Consider the following 21,826-nt stretch of genomic DNA (forward strand, 5'->3'; position numbering starts at 1 on the left):
TTCCAACTGATTCCAAATTTCGTCCAAAACAATTTTCACCAAAAGAAAACCCCTATTGTGTGTTTTTGTTAGTTACATTAAAACCACTTTTAAATCAGTCAGACTTTCCTTTGATTTTGTAAATGACATTGGATTTTTAATTAAGCACTCTTTGAAGGTGATCAAGGCATTGGGTGGTATCCTCGGTGATCACGGTCAGTGGAGGAACAGCAGCAGTTGGTGTAAAATATCGATGATTTTTCCCTGGGGGAGGAGGATGCTGCCTGGTACCCGCAGGGCTGGTGCTCTCAGGGCTGGCCTGGCAACCCCTCTCCTTGTCTGATATCTCATAGTTGACTCCGGGTCAACAATTTCACACTTTGCATTTTGGTTTAAAAACCCGTGCAAGGTAGAGGTGATAAAAAGCATAAATGTTTGGAGAACACAGGGGAGAAAGAAGCATTGTTAGAGCCCCAAGAAGTCAGTAAGTGACCCCAAAATCCAGCCTGTGTAACGCAGTTTTGCCTCCATATGATCACCCAGAACTAGTTTTCCATTTTCTCATTTGCACCCACCTGGGGAATTACTAGTTTTCTACACAAAATAAACTTATTGCGGAGTATAAAAATCCCATCTAGAATGAATAGACGAGCCTTTTGCTTGGTCATTCTGCTGACTGCTCACAACTGTTTTACTAGTTTCAGTTATCGTCAATGGGAAAGGGCTCTCTTAAAACTGATGATTCTTGAGCACAAAAGATGCGGGTCTAAAGGCTTTGCTACAGCCTGGTCTCTCTTCCCTTAGGAGCAGGTCTTCACCTAATTTATGGAGCCAGATCTTCCAAGCTGTAGGTACTTTTCCTATGGCTGAAGAAGGGGAGATGCAAATAAATTCAGCCAGTCTATTATTGACAGCAATGTCTTTAAATTTAAATATATTCTCTAGGATTTTTCTGTACCTGCCAGAATTATGAGGTGGGCCCCATAATGTAGTAACTCATTTCAAAACCAAGGATTAGGGAAGAAAATAAGTCCATGTATCTATATACCCTGTCTGTGTTCGGGTAATTCCTGGCACGGCCACGTACGGACTATTTACTTGTGCTTCTATATCTCTCGGTTCACAGAAACCCTTTGGCAGCTCAGTGTTTGCAACGTAGCCTCAGAAGCATCAGGAGACTCAAAAATGAGAAGATTTTCAGGAGAAACCTGTTGAATAGTTTGTTTAGTTCGTCAGCCTGCTTGCTCTTTGAGAGCGAGCCAGTCTGTTCCCCAGCTGGTCCTCAGGAGCCTTCTGGGTTAGATTACTTTGGGAAGAAATTCTTTGTTCAAATCCAGATCAAAGAAAAAGTCCACAAAGAGAAGGCACGGGTTGGTGTTATAAACTGTGTTTGAAACCCGGGAATTTTGCAGAGCATTGGTTTCTTATTCTTAAGGAAAGAAAGACTTTGTTACATCCCAAATGTGGTCAGAAATGTTGCAGATACTGTTAACTGGGACAAGTTGCATGCTCCATATTTTCATGGGATACATCTACTGCAAGAAGTGTAACCAGCTTTGTATTTAATCCAAATAAAACAAACAAACAAAAAACCCAAACAAACAACAACAACAGAAAAAACACAAAAAAAACCCAACACATTTCTTGCAGAAAATCTTACTTGTAAAAATCTGGTATTTCCTGACCTTTTTTTTTTTTTTAACTTTAATTTTGTCTCAGTTATAGCTTTCTGTATTTATTTTCCTTTTGGAAGGAAAAGGGCGTCCTTTCTTGCGTATATGCACAAAAAGCTACCTCGAGCAGATTAAACAAATCGCAAGCTTCAGCAGCTTTGCGAGCAAATTTTGCAAGGTCTTTATGCTGCACTAGACCTACAGGCCTGCGGTACTTGATATAACAGCTTCCCACCGCTTTGCCTTCTCAGCCTAACAAATATGTCGCTATGTTTTAGTAGAGGTATTTTACTTAAGCTGTGATGACCAAATACTTATTAGAATAGGGATATTTTCTAAAGTGAGTTTTTGACTGAGGTGATCCAGAGATGAGATACTGTATTGTAGCTCTTCCTTCCAAAACATCTTTCATTGCAGTTGATGTAAAGGACATTGGGCTCAATGCAAATGCTTTTCCCTCTTTCATATGAAGCTGTCGAGAATCTGAACTCTCCAGTGTTCACCAGAAAGCGCTGCTGTCAGTTAATGGTGTTAAGGAACATAACTAGTTAATTGGTTCCTAATATAAGATTAAGAGAGAAGACATGCAAACTTTACTGGAATATTTCATCTGGAGGGAATCCTGGAATCGGTCTCCACATTGTGACCAGTTATGACCTGAATGCTGTCTGGTATTTTTCTGAGCAGTTGTTATGGGCTGTAGATATGATAAAATGATGATTGGTAGGGAAAGGAAGGGGTTAAGCAGGCTCCAGCATATATTTGGTTTTGGGGTACCCTTATGTTTAAGCTGTTGTAGTAAATAGCTTGTTTTTTCATTATCTTTGAGCTGCCCTTTCTCTACTGATTTTCGATTCTTCTAATTAGAAGGGTATTTTAGTGAAAAGAGTGATCCCAGACCTTTGTGAAATTTTCTGCCAGTACAAATAATGGTAAATCCGAAATCACTTATTAGACAAGAAGTTGTTATGGCAACTATAAGATGGTCGGCTAATCAGAGAGTGAGATCAGTTTTTATTTACAAGCGTAATGAGCAATTAAGTTTGAGCAGCTGTCAGACTTGGAAAGTGATTAAAGTTCAGCAAACAACCCAAATGGGTCAGTGTTCAGTTCTAGTGGTTTTCTGACACTGCAGCTTGATCATGTGTGGGTTTTATCTACTATAATTAAAATTGCCTTGAAAATCCCCATCTATGCCAGTGACTTGGCATAGCCAGTGAGTAATGAAAAATCCTGTTTCCAGCCAGGTTCTTTAAAGGGTATCAGCCTTGGGTCTTGCTGCAGCTAATGAGATATTTCACGTGTAGCATCCTTTAAAGCGGACCTGGCTTGAAGAATCGTCTCCAGGCTGTTGATGACCACCAGGAAAGGGCTCAAATGGTGGAGCCTGGCTCAGACCGGCTTTGCACCTCCGAAAAGCACTCTTTCATGAAAAGCATCATTATAGAATCACAGAATCATTTTGCTTGGAAAAGACCCTCAAGATCATCAAGTCCACCCATTACCCCACCCCTGGCGCTGCCCCATGTCCCTGAGAACCTCATCTCCGTCTGTCCAACCCCTCCAGGGATGGTGACTCCACCACTGCCCTGGGCAGCCTGTTCCAGTGCCCGACAGCGCTTTCCGGGAAGAAATCCATAGAATCATTTCAGTTGGAAGAGACCCTCAGGATCATCTAGTCCAACCATAACCTAACCTAACTCTAGCACTAAACCATGTCCCTAAGAACCTTGTCTAAATGCTTTTTAAACCCCTCCAGGGATGGTGACTCCACCACTGCCCTGGGCAGCCTGTTCCAATGCCCAACAGCCCTTTCCGTGAATAATTTTTTCCTAATATCCAACCTCAACCTCCCCTGGCACAACTTGAGGCCGTTTCCTCTGGTCCTGGCGCTTGTTCCTGGGGAGCAGAGCCCGACCCCCCCTGGCTCCAAGCTCCTTTCAGGCAGGTCAGAGATCAGAAGGTCTCCCCTCAGCTCCTGTTCTCCAGCTGAACCCCCAGCTCCCTCAGCCGCTCCCATCACCCTTGTGCTCCAGCCCCTTCCCCAGCTCCGTTCCCTTCTCTGAAAGGCTTTGCTGGTTGCTTGGGAAGCTGCTGCTGGGCTCAGAGGAAGGATGTGCACAGTGCACGTGGACATGAAACCCAAAAGAAGCTCAGAGAGTGTTGATTCACCCTGAAACATAAGGGGATACCCAGGAGAGGCATAACCTCAACCGGAGCGGGTGGAGCTTGGTCACTGAGCTCCACCAGTGACCGGGACCAGGCTGGTGCTTTCCCAAGCAGGAACAGTAACACTAACACATATCAGCGTCACACTGCCGAAGAGGCTTCAGTAGGTTTTATATTTGTTGTTCGGTAGATTCACTTCTGTGTTGCTGATTAACAAGCTGTAAGCAGCAAAGACGGGAGAGCTGGTTCTCTGTAGATTCCAGAAGATCGTATGTGTTCCCGTTGGGGACGTTACCTTGCCATCCCCACCCTGCAGTTTGCAGAACACACTAGATCAGCCCTTTTCATTTCCTCGGGTTTGCTTCCCTGCTGCACATGGTAAATAAGCCAAACTGTTTGTGAGCCATGCTCAAAATCTGTGTCCTAGTTAGAATTTTAACTGTCCAAGGACCAATATCGTTATTTTCCAAAAGTATGCTGCAGCCCCCTGATACATTTACATTGTTTTTAATTTTATTACACTAGTAGTATCAAATGTGACTGCAGTGGAACATGAAACATGTTGGGACAGTTCCTAACCTGAAGAATTTATGAAGTCGTGTGACTAGATAGCACAAGTTGGTGAATGGGGACTTATGGGAACATTAAAATGACAGTCTCAGAAATAGGCCTTTGCATACTTGGTCTAAACTTCTGGTATTTACATTTTCTATTTATCAGTCTTTTTTCAGGCTTAGCTACAGCAGCGGCACATGAGAAACAGGGCTGTAGAAACAGAGTGGAATTTTTAGTAGGGTTATTGGAGACTGAGAAATCCGCATTTCTCAGCGCGTACAAGGTGGAATTGCACACATGTATCTTGTTATGATTGTTGCCCAATTTGCACTCAGGTTTTGGAAGGGTTTAGCCACTAAGCTTTTGCAGGCATAGCAAGCTTGGCGTGTTGGAATGGGCAGCAGCAGAGCCCTTCAGTGCCAGCAACCTTGGCAAACGTGATTCCTGTTCCCCTCTTCCCCAGGTGAAAACGCCGAGTGTGTTCCAGACACCGATCTTCCAGCCACGGAGATATTGGAGAATTTGAATGGGGTGGGAGCTGGGTGCCTCCTGCACAGACCTGGAGGGAAGGCTGCAAAATTGAAAAGCAAACGCAAGCATTTCGCCCTAGAAAATGTGAGCTGTCAGCCCTCCGAAGCTGCAGACTCCTCTCTGTTTGCTTTTCTACGGATGGGATAATCATCATTTTCCAGGGACACAGCCCTCACCTCCATGGCTGGAGATACACAGGAGAGCTGGGTGTGGGAACATGCACATGAAATAGTTGCTGCAAGAGTCATTTCAGTTCATTTGTAACACATTTTAATGATCGGGTATGAATGTTTACTTAAAAATCTGCTGTAGGATGCTCAGCTAAAGAGTAAAGCTTGTTCTTGTAACTGCTTGCTTTGTAGGAACGAAAGATTTTTGCCTCTTTTTCCCCTCGCTAAATGTAATTAGTGTTTTCAGTTTATTTTAAGCATGTGAGAATGTGGGCAATTGACTTTAGGAGTAACCTGCACAAAAATAATATAAATAATACTAATGTAGGAGCCTGACGGATCATCTTTGCCTTATAGTTTGTTTGCAGCAAACAACATGTTTCAAGTGAGTGAGTGGGAGGGGGACTTTTAAATATACAGGGATGGATTTTTCGAGTTTACAGCTGACGTGGATTAAAAATTCTTAGAACATTTCATCCATGAAAGGCAATTAGTTTTGTTTTATGAATATGAAAAGCACGTAGCTTGTAAGTACCGAAGTGAGGTCCCAAGTGAGTTATTAGAACTTGCTTTACTCGTGTAGTACAAAATTAGCCATCAAGAGCTGATAGATTTCAAATATAGCTCACTGACACACTGATCATCCATAACTTTTCATAAAGACATTTTTTCAGTCTCACCTGTAATTACTGGTAGCTGTTGAAATCCTGAACGGGACGACTGGTCACCGATCAGGGCACCTTCTTGCTCTTGATGGTGCTTGTGACATTTTATGCAGCTGGGCTATCAAATGATAATACTGTTCTGCCTGCAGTTCTGGGAGGTAAAACTGCATCTGGTTGCTTAGAATATTCCTCTTTCTCTTACCTCCTGGTAGTATCTTACTGGTCAAATACATTTTTCCACTTTGTATGATGGTATTTTTTTTTCTGCATGTTTGAGGAAATGTTTCAAAAAGTGATTCGCAACAGTTTATTCAAGGAACTGTCATACTGGGTGACTCTTCAAAATAACAAACCCACTGTAATAGAGCCTGTAGGCATCCGTGTTAACAAAGAAGTTGAGAAATAAATCACTACTTTCAGCTGCCCGTTCTCTCAGATTTTTAAGTTAAGGCTGATAAAATGAATGGACTCCGCTCTTCTTTTTTTTTTTTTAAGCAATTGTTTTGCGGCATTAGGACAGATTCATGTATGTGCATTAGGCAGCTGCTTAAGAGCTTTTTTGGAATATTGGTGTTGTCTGTTGTGAGTTGTCTTTCTGGTGAGAAAAACCTTCTCAGCTATAAAGGGTCTTTGGAAAAAGACTATTTTTTCAGCTTCTTTAGCTAGTTTTTTTGTCTGGGCTTTTTTTTTGGGAGTGGGGAAGAGCCAAAGACTCAGCTGTTAAGAATTTTTGCATTGCTAGGGTTGATGAACAGGTATCATTCATCCAGTATGTCAGTATTTTAATACCTGAGAGTCTCATTTAAGGAACTAGTAGCCCCAATTAAGAAACAAGGTAGTGCCTCCAATCCAAATTCCTTGGAGAAATTAAAACAATATAAAAACTCTTTGGCAAGTAGTAGGCTACAATCCATGTTCTGCCTGTGGAAATGACTAAATGTAGGATTTGGTATTCTGCTTTACCCTGGTCAAAGGAGGAGGAGATTTGGGTAATGATCCCAACACAGTGACCTGTTTAAACAAATAGAGTCATATGGACAAGTCATAGCAGTCACAGTCTAATTCGGAAATCTAATCTGAGGGAGAGTGTCTTGTTGCCCAGAAGGTTTTAATTGATACTTTCATGCCTCTTATCTAGAGAAGAAAGGTGGATGCTCAGAGTGTGATAATATGAGACTACATCAAAGATGTCTGCAACGTGTCGAGCCATCATCTCCACTGGTACAACAGTACGGGGGGACATTCTGCATGAGATGTGACATGTCATAAAGGAACATTGATTTCTCACTCCCCTACAGTAAATCACATAGTAAACATCTCCATTCAAATCCATTAAAATCCGTTAATACAGGACATATATTTTAAAACTGCTTTGACATTTCTGATTGAAGGCTTTAGCGCATTGATTTCTGACGTGAGCAGGTCCTTGTTTGTCAATTGTGGAGTCACACCGTACTTTGAATATCGTGGGTTCGCAGCGAGATGGGAACGTGGCCAAGGCCACTGCTGGGAGAGGTGAAGAAACGTGCGGTGCAGGCTGAGATTAGGGTGGTTTTAGGGAAAAGTGCCTCTGAATTACGCAAACACTTTGAGCTGGGAGCTGCTGCGGTGTGACCTGGCTCTGAAGGACAGCTATATACGGTACGTGGGTCGACGTGTTAGCTTTAATGAGTGTACCGTACTGAGGAGGAAGGCTGGGTTTTGTGTTTTGTTTTTAAAGCTGTGTGGAATAAAGAAGTCGGAGGGATTTCACTTTTTTAAAGAAGCAGTAGCCTCTTTCTGCTGTCTGTTTTGAAAGAGCGACTTAGACACACGTCATTCAGCAGAACGTGCTGTCAGCAGCAACAATTTCTGCTGATGGGGGAACTTCAGTGGGAAGATTCATAACAGAAGTCTTTATTGTATAGAAACACACCGTTCTGCTTGGGATCCGGATTCCAAATGCTTTTAAGGGCTATGACTAAACCGTCATTTGTGCCCGAGATGAATGACATCCGAGTACAGAAAGTGCCTGGAATAGGTTGCCCCATTGGGCCATTTCTGTACAATAAAATCATGTAATACTGGAAGGTCTGTCTGGTTTTACAACCTGCAAATGCATCAGGACCTACAAGATGTGATAGACGGAGTCAGGCTGATATGCTCTTTTGCCTAATCTGATATTATTATTAGGATTTCTGATTTGTTTTTCTTCTTGTTCAGGTGAAGCTCTGATCTGAGTTTGAAAGAAAAATTTTCTTCGTTATACAGCTGTTAATATTTGTTTAATATGTATTAAGCCACTCACCTTGCCCTGTTTGGCTGCACAGCTGTGCTCAGTTAATCAGCTGTGGTTTCCCACTCCTGAGAGGCTGAATCTGTGGGAGATGTTGGGCAATGTCTTTTTTGTAGCATCTCTAAATTACTGGAATGTTGTAGCATAACTGTGAATACCATGTGGTGTTTAAAAAGGCACAGTAATTGCATATTACATATTCATGATTGCAGGTAAGTGTGATTGGGAAGGCAGGTTTGAAGTTTGGCATTTGGGCGGCAGCCTCAAAAAGAAGAAAACCTGAAAGTTAATTGGAGAAAATGACAGTTCCCAGTTTACCGCTGTGCCTTCAAACAGCGTTCAAGCGAAATACTCATGATGATTGCACATATGCATGTCCACAGCTTCGCTTGTTATTTTATTTTAACGTAGACTCCTCAGTCATTATAAACTATGATTATTCACGTATTCAGCCCCAGAAAATTAGGCAAAATGAGTGAAGGACAGATGACTTCATCCCAAAGAGTTTCTATGTAAGCATGGCTAAAATCAATTGAAAAATCACGCCGGTCGAAGTGGATGACGGGTGCTGCAGCAGTACAACCCAAATCCCATTTTTCTGTGCTGCCTTGCCGTTCACATTGAGCCCGTTTGTTCTAGCTGACTGGCTTTTTCTTTGGAAGTGTGAAGCTCAGCATTTTCAGAGCAGTGTGAAATAAGGAATGTAGAAAAAGGACTTGGAGCAGTGAGGTGGCTAATTGAAAAATGCTATTGGAGCTGTGCTTTCTAACAAAGAAACTGGCAGGCTTTTATGAGTAAGTCACTTCAGAGTTGAGTTTTGATCTTGAATTTTGAATGAGTCACATTTATTTTTTAATAGCAGTGTTTTGATAAAGAGGAAAAAGCCTCCTGTTGGTTGCCATAATGTCTAAGTGTCCGTGACTGTCTTTCTAACAGCAAATGTAGAGAATGCAAGAACAGACCAGGAGTATCCAAGTGTGTTATTCTGGTGTATCTTTGTCTTCCAAGTGAGGTGTCTTGAACGCATCAGCCATGCAAATGCTGAGGATCTTTAGTCTTTGCTTGGGCAGCTGAAATATGTTTCCCTGGCCTCGGTATGGTCTTTCCCCAGGTCTTATTGACGGTGCTGTGCAGGTCATTGATGGTTTCTTGAATCTAAGAGAGATAGTCACTGTCACAAAACGTAATGATGCTTTACAGCAAAGCAATTCTATAAGCTACAGCTCAGAGGAGAGATGTTACCACCTCATTCAATAGCTCATCTTCCCCTGTGAGCTCTCTTGTACTGCCTTGCAAAACAATTTATTTCTTTTTTTCCTGAAAGACTTTTGTGCATTCTATAAAAGCATTTTGCATTTGAGCTCAGCTGGTAGCCCTTGAGAGAGCTGCGCTGAGCCGACGGGAGTGGGACCAGTGGGACCAGCAGGATGGGAGTAAAAACCTGCTAAGGCTGCGGCTGCTTCTGTTCCCTGTCACACATTACACGGAGTGCAATGTTACACATCCGACTGTTTGATTTGGTGATTTCAATCTTGGAGCACAGCTGGTGGGCAGGTGGACTGTGAAGAGGCAAGACAAAGATCTAAGATCCACCATCTTCTGAACTGCCAAGCAAAAAGAAAGAAAAAAAAAGAAGATATTTTATGGAGAGGGGACAAATGGAATTGGAACTTTCTGGCTTTCGGATCTCTCTAATGCGGTGCATTGGTGGGCATGCTTCTTGCATAAACAGAAGGTAATTTTTTCATGCATAATTCTTCCCAAACGTATGAATCGAAGGTCTCTGAAGCAACATCTAGGAAGTCCCAAGAGAGAAAACTGTGATTTCTCTGAACACAAAAATCTGTTCATTCACGAGATTCTGGTATTCAGACAGAAAACAGCCCACTTCTCCCACTTTCATGTGATGTGATTTCTACCTAGTGCAACATTTAATTTCCACTTTTGCCTTTTCTTCCAAGAACATTACACGGCATCACAATCGTTTATCGGTACTTATAGCTAGACCTTTTTGAGGGATTTTTTTACCCTGCTGTCATCATTTAGCTAGAGTAGATCTTCTCAATGCTTCCAGCAGCCAGTTTTTCAGTGTCGGCTGCATAAACATGCAAATGGTATCTGAGTTAAATATCGCACAGACTTCAACCCGTGCAGCCACCACCCCGATGAAGATCTTCAGGCCGTCTCGGTAGGTTCAGTGTAATGGTCAGAGATGAGAATTGGAAGGAGGAAGCAGGGAAGAGTGAGGAGTTCTGCTTCATTTCACCTGTATGTGAACAAAGTCACATTTTAAGAGTGTCATCAACATTGAACCGTCACTTTGAAGCACAAGTAGAATGGCCAGGAAAGGGCTGTGAGAGCAGCTTCTCGAGGACAACCAGATTTAGCTTTTCTTTGTTAGGTGAGTTTGGAACTGGGTTTAAGATGGGTGGGAAAGGTTCTTCTGTTTTGTTTTGTTTTGTTTTGTTTTTCCTCTGCATTTAAAAGAGCATTCCTGTCCTGCCCTGCACAACCTGTTTATCAAGGTTACGCAGGCATTTGTGACATGATTTCCCTGTGGTGACATCTCTTGGGTTGGAGCGGGTTGCTCGGGAAGGGTGTGCACTGAAACTGTTTACACTCAAAACCTTACCATACTGAACAGCGCCTTCGAAATGCCAGAAAATGCACAGGATTCCAGTGTGAGCAGGGAAATACTGATATTGCCGTTTGGCAGAGCGTGGAAACGCGGCCACAAGAGTTAGAACTCGGAGGGAAGGTGCGAATGAAAATACAGCACAAGTTTTTCTCCTGTTCCTCGCAGGCTGGAGATAAACAAACACTTGCATGTGCATACGCGGCATCCGAGGTCTGCAGCGTGAGGTGCCAGATTCTTTCCTTCTACCAGAACATTTACGCTTTAATTTGGGAAACGCGGTGGGAACCGATAGCATCTTGTTTCTGAGGGACATTTTGGGATGGTCTCACTGAGGGTGTCACGTCCCCATGTCAGACAGCGGCTCCTGGGCCCCGCCGCGGTCACAAAGCCGGCGATAAAGCAGCAGCCGGAGTTGCTCTGGGGTCTGAAGCTCTGCAAGGCACCCGTAGCACCCAGGCTGGGACGTGCCAGCCCCTTCCTTACGCAATTAAACTCCACCAGAAACTCTTCAATGAGGGCAGGGGCAGGAGGGACTCCGACTCGTTGCCTTTTTCCTTGTTTAATTTAACATCAATTATGTCCCTCTGGAATCCTTTGGTCATGTTCCAGAGTCCTTGTGTGAACTAGTGCCATTTAGATGCCTTTTAATGAGGCTGAAAGAGATTGAGGAACTGGTAGCTTTTAAAAAGGTTATTTGCATGATTTGCATGCCATTCCTTCCCAGTTCTGTGGCAGGTTCCAAAATCTGTTTAATCTTGTTGGTGATATATGTTTGCTGTTTGAGGAAGAACCTCAGAGTGATGCAAAATGTCCAATAGATACTGGACAGATACTGAATATTTTTAATTTACTGCATTTAGGCTATGTTGGGCAGGGATTCTCATACAAATGAGTGCAGGCAGAGCTGTTTCACCAGAAATCCAGAAGTGCAACCTGCCACGGTTTGGTTTTGGAAGAGCCCTACAGTCTTTCAATTCATCGCAGCGTAATACTGAATCCTGTTCTTCAAACAAATCCCACACAAACCCGTCTGCCTCTCTGCAGCCAGTTCACTCCTTTGTACGAGTTGTGAGAGCTCTGCAGCAGCAAATCTGGGTCACACACCCTACAAAGGACAAGCGACTACGGATGACAAGAGCTTCTGTGCTCTCTGCCGCTGAAAAAGAGACTAAAATTAGCTTCCGACTCTTACCCGAATTAAAAATTACCCAAGGGGAAAAGAACTAATTCTCAAAAAGACAACTGTTACGTCTTAAACCCACACAGTCTCAACCACGTATTACGCCAACTAAAGAAATGCAAAAATAAAAAGGTGGTGATCAAAGTTTCTGGGAGAAAGGGGATTCCGTTTTCCCTGGTGTATCTCGGAAGGGAAATATGAACGAGGTTATTGGGGAACCCAGACAAGTGTTCCTGTGCCAGCCTCCGTACAGTGCTGCAGCACCATCTCTTCACTCTACCATCTCCAAAATATCACATTTTCTCAAAATAGATATGAACTAAATGGGTCTTACAAGACCAATGACTGACCTGGCTGCTGGCGCAACTTTGTGCGGGATCAGCATTTTCCACAAGCATTTATAAAAAGCGAGGGCAGAACCAGAGAGTACGAATATCGCAAAATTGCCGCCCAATGCCAAATGCTGTCAAGAACACCCAAATTTGTGAATATAGTTTCAGATCAAGAAAACAAATCAGATGCCTAGATTAAGGCATGCCCTCTGTTTAAGCTGTAATCGGTCATTTTGCAGGACTGTGTTTATAAATCCTTTGCAGCTTTGGAGACCACCTTCTCCAGCAGAGCCCATATAGTGAGCTTTTTAATATCTGAATATTAAGGATTTTTCTCTAATGTTAAATAAAATGTTTTCCTAAGCAAGCAGGACTGTATAGAGGTGAAGGCAGATCACGTTCCATACCAATAAAGCCTTATGTACCGTGTAAGAACAAAACGCAGCTAAAAAAATGATTGTTACAAGTAGCTTTTGCACAGAGATAAATTCCTGTGTCCCGGAAAACACTGAACAGCTCTGCCTGCACTCATCGGTCAGAGAATCCCTGTGCAACACAGCCTGAGTGCAGTAAATTTGATTTTGGATTTGGATTTTGCGTGTGCCGTCTGGTTTGTCTCAGCCTCCCACAATCGCTGTCCTTGGAGCTGCTTTAGCCACGATTCTGGCATAGATAAGGCACTGAAATTTGAATTACCTCGACACGTAGTCTTTCTCTAAATAACATCCCATAATTGCAGCCTGTGGGCATCTATATCCTCAGTCGCAGCGATAGAAATGTTAATGGGAAAAACATCTCTGGTAAACAGCAAAAGAGACGCGTGAAGTCCTTGGAGCCTGGCGCTCTCAAACAAAACCTGCTTTGTTCTGGGGGACAGATTGGGGTCAGCTGTAAAGGCAGAAGGAGAGTTGGGGAAGATGGTACCTGTGGTTTTGTTTCTGCTTTAAAATTTTTTAAGTTTCCTTTTTTTTTGACTTGGTTTATTTCACATTTTAAAAATGCTTTTGTTTGCCCTATTTACCTTCCAACACCGGATGCCAGGGATCTGTAGAAAAACCTGGACTAATTTAGCGGAGAAGGTCACGTTTGGCTCGAAGGTCCCTTTTTTAGGTCTCTCTGGCAACAGACTTGATGTTCACCTCAACAGCAGTGCAACGCACATGGGGTCTGAGTGCTGCAAGTGAGAAGGGCAAACAATTCCAGGGATGTTTTAGGCACCACTAGGCAGAACTATATTGATTTAGGAGGAAATGCCACGGAGGAAATAGTTCTTGTCAACGGATTACTTGAAGTTCTGGTTATGCTGCTCTTGCAGACGTGTATAAATTAAGCTGCCAGTTGGCATCTGCTGCTGTCACAGTGCTCTAGGTCACCCTCCCGTGGGACTGAGACCGATGTCACACATAGTGAGGGAGCGTTTGGGAGCAGGGAGGAAGATGGATTGTGCGTAGGGGATGTGTACGTACCCCGGCACGGACCGTGGGGACACAGCGTGGGCCGGGGGAGCAGCGCGCAGCCCCTGAAAAGCAGATATCGAGGGACCACGTTATGTGAATAAAAGAGTCCCGGGCAAAAATGGGTGCCCGTGAATGATACCGTGACCTGAATGGTCACGTGCTGAATGTTTTCACATGCTGGTGGTTCTTTTCACACCGAAATTCTGCAAATTCTGTCTCCAACTACTAAAACAGGGAGGAGGTCTTGTTGATTTGGGGGAGATTTACCTACCTCATAACTTGCCAACAGTGCAGCGTCTGAGAAGTTTAAATGGGAATTAGCTGACATTTTCCTGCTCTCCCAGGAATTCAGGAGTCTTTGAAGAACAGCCTGTCTATGTGGGCTGAAGGTGCTGAGCTTGAAGGATAATTGATTTTGTCTGGAAACCTCTGTGCTGATCCCTAAAACAAAGAGGGAAGGTTCGACATTGCTTAGAGTCCGTGGGGAAAGGGAGGACTTTTTTTTTTTCCCTCTTTCTTTTACTGGACAGTTTCAGCTCAGAGTCACTGAAGACGGACTGAAGTATAGTAACTAATCAGGAAGACGTGAAAAGGTTTATTTTATTGTTTTTTACTTTCCAGAAAAGGCCACAGATGGCTCTCTGCAGAGTGAAGACTGGACACTTAACATGGAGATCTGTGACATTATCAACGAGACAGAAGAAGGGTACGTGCTATTTCAGCAAACTTCGGAAGGTTCAGGAACACAATCTTTATCCAGCCGTACTCGGCACGTGGGGAGGTGCAGTGAGTCTGGGGGCAGATGCTCACAGTTTGAATGCAGTTTGCATATGAGTTTTCCTGCTCCTTAGGCATTTCAGAAAACTACTGTATGATGCAGCACTTTCTGTGGTCGGTGGCTTGGGAAGGCTGGCATGAAAAATGTATTATTGGAGAGGGTACTGAGTTTGTATGTCTGGGCTTCTTGTCTTCAGCGCATGTATCTCTTTTCAGTGCTGCAATGCCATTAATTGCAGCCATTTGAATAGAGAGCTTCTCTGATACATCTGCTTCGGCATCAGAAAAGCTACGCTGCTCGTGGTTTGCAGAACTGGTCGCTGCTCTGATGCTTTGGGCCTTTTTCTGAGTGGCTGCCAATCTTTCCTGCTCGATCAACATCCTGCCTTTTGGGAGGCTTCAGGCATTGCTCTGGCCTTGACTTCTATGATATCTTGTCTTCTCACATAATCCTACATGACCCTAGTTTGGTTGTAGTCAAGTTATCTGAAGTTGACACACGTGCTCATGTCCAGCTGGAAACGGTAACGGATTCCTTTTCCCACAGTATATGGTATGTGAAAAGTGTCCGAGCTGTTTTTTAAAAATGATGTGTTTCTCCTTCAGCCCAAAGGATGCCATTCGAGCGCTGAAGAAGAGGCTGAATGGAAACAAAAATTACAGAGAGGTCATGCTGGCGCTGACGGTGAGTGGGGGCAGGCTGGAATGCCTCAAAAGGGCAGAACCCTTTTCTTTTGTCATTTTTCCTTTCCTGGCACTCACTTGAATGTGCACACTATTTGCTTTAACAGCCACTGCTCTGCCCTTTTCTTCTCTCCAATTGCCTCCTCACTTCCTTCGGCAGAGTTACTGGAAGCTTTGCATAGCGTTTTTCTGACTCATTTGATTTCTGCTTTTTTCTGGGCTTTTTTTCATCCCAAGTACTGACTGAGGAAAGTTAAAGTAGCCCAAATGGGTCTGTGTAGCCTTTGGGTCTTTTACTCTCAGCTCCTTGTGTCCTGTTTCTCCACTCTGAGACAACAGCTCTGGGCGTATCTGCAAGAGAGGATGATGAACTTGCTGTATTTTCAGCTTCATAAGTAGCTGATGCACAATTTCCCGTGTGAATGGATCTCTGTAGGAGACTCGCATTAATTTATGCTGATCTAATTTCACTCAATAAAGTGTAAATTATAGTCTGTGCGTTTAGGCAGCACTGCTAAGGTGGGAGATAATTCGGCAGTGACCTTTCCTGTGATGACTTTAGGGCTTTCCTGGGCAATGCAGCGCTCCCGAGTGCGCAGTCTGAGGAATGAGCAGCAGTAACGAGGTGGAGTTACACCGCTGTGGGCAGACGATCTGTACGATTCTTTCACACAGCTCTTGTTGCATCTCCCTGACAAAGCGTGACTGTACTTTCTGTCTTCCTGCCATTTCCCATCCTGGATTGTCATTTTGACAGATCACCGAAGACCAAACCATGAGATTATCCATTGTGCAGGAAAGAGTGAAATTCATCAGGAATGAGTCCGTGTCATCAGGGCTGATGAAAGTAGCTGAAGTAGGAGAGTAATTACAGACTCCTCAGATACAGAGTCGCAGTGGTTATTAGGCATGGCTGTAAGGAGAAGTGACGTTTTGGATTTATCTCCATGCTAATCATGTTCTTCAGAGCAAAATCAACAGCTGTTCTTCCATGGCAGTTGAATGGCAAGTGGAAGGTGCCTCCAGCGAGGTTGCAGGGGGAAAATGTGTCAAAGTATAACTCATCAGAGCATTCACAAGGGAGTGTTTTGAATGAGTGAAGATCATTCACCTGAATTCCCAACTCTGAAACATGGCTTATGGCTCAGAGCAACCGGGTCCAGCTGTGTTCCAGGTACATGGAAGCTGGTGGAGTGTCACAGCATGATAATGTCTCACTGCGACAGTGAGATAATATCAGATAATATCTCACTGTGTCTTACCTGCTCTCGATGTGACGCTGTGTACTCATCTGCTCAGCTGCACAGATTGGGAAGTTCTGCTTTAGAGAGGAAGAAACTTTATATTTCTTTGCCTTGAAAACAGGCAAAGGTAGATCACAAAAGTGCCCAGTATGTTAATGGTGGGTGAGTACACCTAAATGTATGTGTAGAAAATGAAGCTTTTTGTAAAATTAGGGAAGAAAAGGATGAAGGGTAAAAGTGTAATTTCTCCTTTGTCTTCTCTCCCTCCCATCAAAAGTTTTAAAATAAAAAAACAAAATTGGAAACCGACCACATAGGTGCTATGTGTGTGATTAAGCTTTGCTCCAACAATTAATGGGTTTTTTTGTGTGTGTAGGTGTTGGAGACCTGTGTGAAGAACTGTGGCCATCGCTTTCATGTCTTAGTGGCGAACCGTGACTTCATAGATGGCGTTCTGGTGAAAATCATCTCGCCCAAGAATAATCCCCCCACTATTGTGCAGGATAAAGTACTAGCGCTGATTCAGGTACACAGCTTGTCTCTGCTTCCATATGTCGCTGCCTGAAATAAGGACTGTCTGCTTCAGTGCTACGCATCGCTAAACATGCTGTCATTATTAAAAATGTGGCTAGTTTTTTATATGTAAAAACAAACAATATATCCAGATTGGCAGGGAGGAGCAGACATGCACATGCATAGATATTTTATCCAGGGAGAAATGTCTGGATTCTAGTTAAAGAGATACCACTCTACTCCAAAGCAAGAGGACTTAATTAAAGATAAATGGATGGCTTTGCAATTGAACAGTCACATCTAGAAGCTGGAGACCTGCTTCTGTGATGGGCTTGTCATCTGCGGCCAGGGAATTGCCGAGGATCACGCTTTCGCTGGCAGTTGCAGAACACTTACTTTTCCGTGCCTCTTCTCCTGACCGTAAAATGGAGCCGTTTCCCTCCCTTAGAAAGCTTTCTGAATTCCTTTTAAAGATGATTATAGAAAAGTAAATGAACGTGTAGGAGTTTTCGGTGTCTTTTCTCGGGTTATTGTGCAGTACAAGTGCTCCGTCAGATCCTTGCCTGCAGTGGGGATGTTCAGCCACAGGCCTGGCTGCCACTTCTCCTTCTGTGCAGCACAACAATAAACAGCCACGTTAATTCCACAAACCATTAGCAACACATGAGGAAACACTGGTGCCTGCCCGGAGGAAATTTGACAATTATAGGAAGCTTTATCACTAGGCTCCTATGGCCTATCACATACACCAGAGACTAAAAGACGCTACGTATTTAAAATGATATAAACCTGCTGCAGTGCTTCTTGTGGGAAGGTACTTACAAATGCGCAGCCTAGTTTTTGAAATATACTTCTGATTTTTGTGGCAAAGTATGCAGTTGAATTTCTGCTGGTTTATTTGTTATTTGGATACACGGGTAGGAGACCGTCATTAGAGCATGACAATGTAAATGAGTGATTTCCAAACAGGAGATAGGCTGGATGGGGGAATTAGGTGAGCATTGCATTGGGGTCTTGTAGGCTCCCTTTATTTCTTGTCTCTGATCTCAAGGCTTTTTTTTTTAAAATAGCATAAAATTAATGAAATTATTAAAAGCAATTCTTGTGCATCTGACTGAGCCCTTGGGGGTCTGCTTGCTTTGGTGGGAATGCTGGTGGCAGGGAGACGAGGTTAAATACTGTCCCAGAAAGAGCAGTGGCGTGTGTTTCTGTACTGTTTGCTCTGCTACCGTGTTTTCAAGGGTATTGGTTACGCTGGGTCCTGCATTTAAGTGTATTCCCAGTCATCAGTGCAACTAAGGTGGAAGCATTTGTAACATAAGCAAAAAGCCACAGTCATTGCCTCAGTGTATTAAGCAGAGCTTTATCTGAGTCGACTTAGTGCACTAGAGCTAAAAGCCTCACTCTGGGTGCTAAATGCCTGTTGGTATAAAAAGCCTTAGAACTCTGAAAGTTGCCTGTGGGTGGGTTCTGTTGGTGTCTCTTTAGCTGGAGGTGGTGCAGGACTTTGTTCTCCAGATTGCCTGACAAGTTTGGAAAAGTGATTTCAGTCACTTGTCTCAGCTGCCCTATGGACACGCTTACCCAAAATATCCCGTACGTCACGACCACTTTGCTCAGCTTAGAATTCGCTCTTTAGAGCTCCCTGCAGTTGGAATTAACTCCGTTCCAGGGGACTGATCTCAGCTCCGCCCCACTAACATTACATTTATCCCCTTCCACAGGCTTTTTACAATTTAGTATCAGGAATTAATAAGAACAGAAATGAGAGGATTAATAGCACAGACCTGGCAGCGTGGAAAAAAGCTGTACAAATGGCATATGTCTTCAGCTGTATAGCTCCTGTACTCCTGGGCCTTTCTGTACCAAGGGTAGATAAAGCTGCCATCCCATTTCTTATCTAGAGACTTGACTGTTTTGAGATGTTGGGCATCTTGTGTTTCACTTTCTCAACCTATTTCTCAGTGTATGTGAATCAGCATGTTTTACTTATTGCTTATCTTTCTTCACCTTGCTAAAAGGCCTTGGAAATATTCCTTATTGCTGTGCCTCTGGTAAGAGCTTCCATATCACCCTGGAGTTCATCCCACCTTGCTGCCCAGCAGCTGAGCACTGTCATCAAAGATGAAGCCCGGGGAGCCTTTTAGTGGCACAGCAAATTCATTTAAGGGTCCGTGTGTTAAAGATGTGTCTGCCGCTGGAAAACCTGTCTTGTGACGGTCAATTCCATGATTTGCAATGGTATTTAATTAACCAGTTTGGGCACACTGAGGTGCCAAGTGGGATTTATCCAGCAACAGCCTTAAGTATCTACCTTTGATAGTCTGGCCCAAGGTCTTAGGAGATCTGAATTCCATCTCACCTCTGTCGTACACTTGTTTGGAGAACAGGCAAGTCTTCTAAGCTCTGTGTATAGCTCCTCATCTGTACAGCAGAGCTAATATTACTTTTTCCTAGTCGATTTGTAAGCTGTCTAGGGCAGGGATTGTCTTACGATGTGTGTAGGCAGCACTTAGGACAATAGCACCCAGTCCTGCCGGTGACCTCAGAGAGACACACTAATGGAGATAATGCAGCCAGAAGAAGAATACAAATGAAAGTATCTCCTTTCTCCAGGGAAGAGAGTTGCAGAAGAGAGAATATATTAAATAGGTGGAGTGCAAATGAGGTGAGTTCACTGTCATTAGTGCCTACAACAAAATCTATAGGAAGTCTGTGACAGGGAGGATGCATTAGTACATCCTCCCGGACACACAAGCCTCATTAAAAGTTGGGGGCAGCAACGCAGCATACTTTCACCTCTAAGTTTCTTTGATTTATTATTAAATAGAGCATCCCTTGCCTAACATTTTTCACTCCTACTTGCAAATAGGCTTCAAGTGGGGAACACCATTATGCAGAAGCATCATTCAGCTGACTTCTCACGTAAATTGGAAATGCAGAGAAAATGCAAGAGTAGAATTACTTGTGCAGTCAGTGCCTCAGTCAGAATTAGGGATGGTGTGGAAGGTCATTTCCAAGGAATCAGAACGGCTCTGTGCTGTCGGAGCTGTTTTCTCTGGCTCAAATTGGGCTGTTTGGACTTGCTCTGCATCAGAACAGTTGATGCAGTTAATTTACTCTTAACAAAGCTGAGAAGCAAACTCAGAATTGGTAGCTTGCAACTGATAATGGGTTGGCTCCTGGGCACACAGGACAGGAAATGCTCTTTCTTAGAACTGAACAGAATAGGAGTGTAAGTTAAATATTAAAATTATTTCTTATCTTCTTTTGCTATCTTTGAGTCCTCTCCTCTCAAATAAAAAGCGGTTAAAACCAGCTTTTAAAGTAAAAATAGTCAAAGAGCTAGTGTAAAAGGGATGACTAAATTAATTAAGTTCAGAGCCCACACACATGTCTCACAGTAATTCTGGATCCAGTACACTGATTCTCTACCTCACATTTGTGGGGGTTTGTGGAATGCTTCATTTTTAATTGTGTCATAATATTTCAATTTTTCCTTCCCCTAAATTTTTGATACTTGGCTAATTTCCCACAGAAGTGAAAGGGGTTAGAGGCTTTCAAGCTATTATGCTCCCAGCAACTTCATGAGTCCAGGAGGCTGCAAAGAGAAACACTTAGTGCTCCCGCTGAAGGAAAAGCTCCAGTGTGAATTGAGGCCTTTTTAGACACTGGAGAATTCATGCGGGAGAGATATTATGAGTGTTCAGGCTGTGGGAAATTCTCCCTTTAAACTTGTTCTTTCTGACACACCGGGGTGTCTGAGTGTTGGATGTGCTCTGTAAGAGCCCAGGCTTCATTAGTTCTGCTGCTCAGGGGACCGCATGTTTCACAATATAAGAACCTCAGAAACTAACTTTTTTTTCATTTAAGTTTGGTCCAAATAAAATGCTGAAGAAAACCTGACAGCTATGTGTTTCCTTTGGCAACAAGCGAGGATGTTTCACAAAGTGAATCACCTAAGATTATTGTATGACTTCATGAATTTTACTTAGATCGATTTAATCTTTCACACAGACTTTTTCTGGTGGGTCATTGGCCGTATACAAGAAGAGATCAGCGTGCAATCACTGCTGAGCAGTGGAGATTGGAAGAGGATTTCATTTGCATTTACAGATTCGGATGATGTCAGGGGTCAGACATTGCTCCTGTGCACCGGGTTCCTCTCTATTTTATGTTTGAATAAAATGTGTACGTGACTGTCTTCTATTAAGACAGGATCTTTTAGACCAAGTCTGATGACTACAGTTTCCCTTTGAAGCTGAAATCCGTGAACGCTTTTGTAGTCGGTATCTGAGGTCAGGGTGGAGCAGGAACTCTGTTTGGAGGGTTTATGGATAATCCCTCGTGTTTTCCAGGCTTGGGCTGATGCCTTTCGAAGTAGCCCTGATTTAACCGGAGTAGTGCATATTTACGAAGAACTCAAGAGGAAAGGCATAGAGTTTCCCATGGCGGATCTTGATGCTCTGTCTCCAATACACACACCACAGAGGGTAAGACGCAGCATTGCAACCCCAGGGTTGTTTTCCCAAGATGTCTAAATAACTGAGTAATTACTTTTCTTTCCCTTCCTGTTTCTCTGAATTGGGCTCATTTTCTCACTCCTGGAAAGACCTTTTTTAATAGTGAAAGGGCATGTAGGAGAAGCATAATCCAGGTGCATTTGACAGGTTGATAAGTTAATGGTTATCTCCTCCCTTGAGTCAAACATCAATCTGAGAAGAGAGTTTGAAGGAAATTTGTCCACTTGTACCAAAAAAACAACAGACAATGCAACTAATTTGTTCAGAGAGAGTCCAGCAGGATATATGATTGAGATTGTACTTCTTTTGCTGAAAAGTGTGGTTGTTTCTGTTGGTGATAACCCTGAACCAAGGCCTGCTTGTCTTTTAAAGACGAACAGAGTCTGAATGTCTCACTGATCCCACGGTAACACATGATCTTTGCACGTCTGAAAAGTTAGGTCTGGAAAGCTGACAGAACT

The 21,826-nt window shown here is 43.3% G+C and overlaps 1 protein-coding gene across 3 annotated transcripts in view; it reads left to right on the top strand.

Moving 5' to 3' along the window:
• The window catches only part of TOM1L2 (target of myb1 like 2 membrane trafficking protein), a 58,175-nt gene that overhangs the window by 6,051 nt on the left and 30,298 nt on the right, over positions 1 to 21,826 (top strand). For all 3 annotated transcript variants that reach the window (XM_065644575.1, XM_065644576.1, XM_065644577.1), the window contains exons 2-5: positions 14,246 to 14,330; positions 15,008 to 15,086; positions 16,706 to 16,855; positions 21,201 to 21,335. In XM_065644575.1, coding sequence (XP_065500647.1) covers positions 14,246 to 14,330; positions 15,008 to 15,086; positions 16,706 to 16,855; positions 21,201 to 21,335 — 449 coding nt within the window. The remainder of the gene's footprint in view (positions 1 to 14,245; positions 14,331 to 15,007; positions 15,087 to 16,705; positions 16,856 to 21,200; positions 21,336 to 21,826) is intronic.

Source organism: Caloenas nicobarica, chromosome 14, assembly GCF_036013445.1.
Source record: "Caloenas nicobarica isolate bCalNic1 chromosome 14, bCalNic1.hap1, whole genome shotgun sequence".
Taxonomy (NCBI): domain Eukaryota; kingdom Metazoa; phylum Chordata; class Aves; order Columbiformes; family Columbidae; genus Caloenas; species Caloenas nicobarica.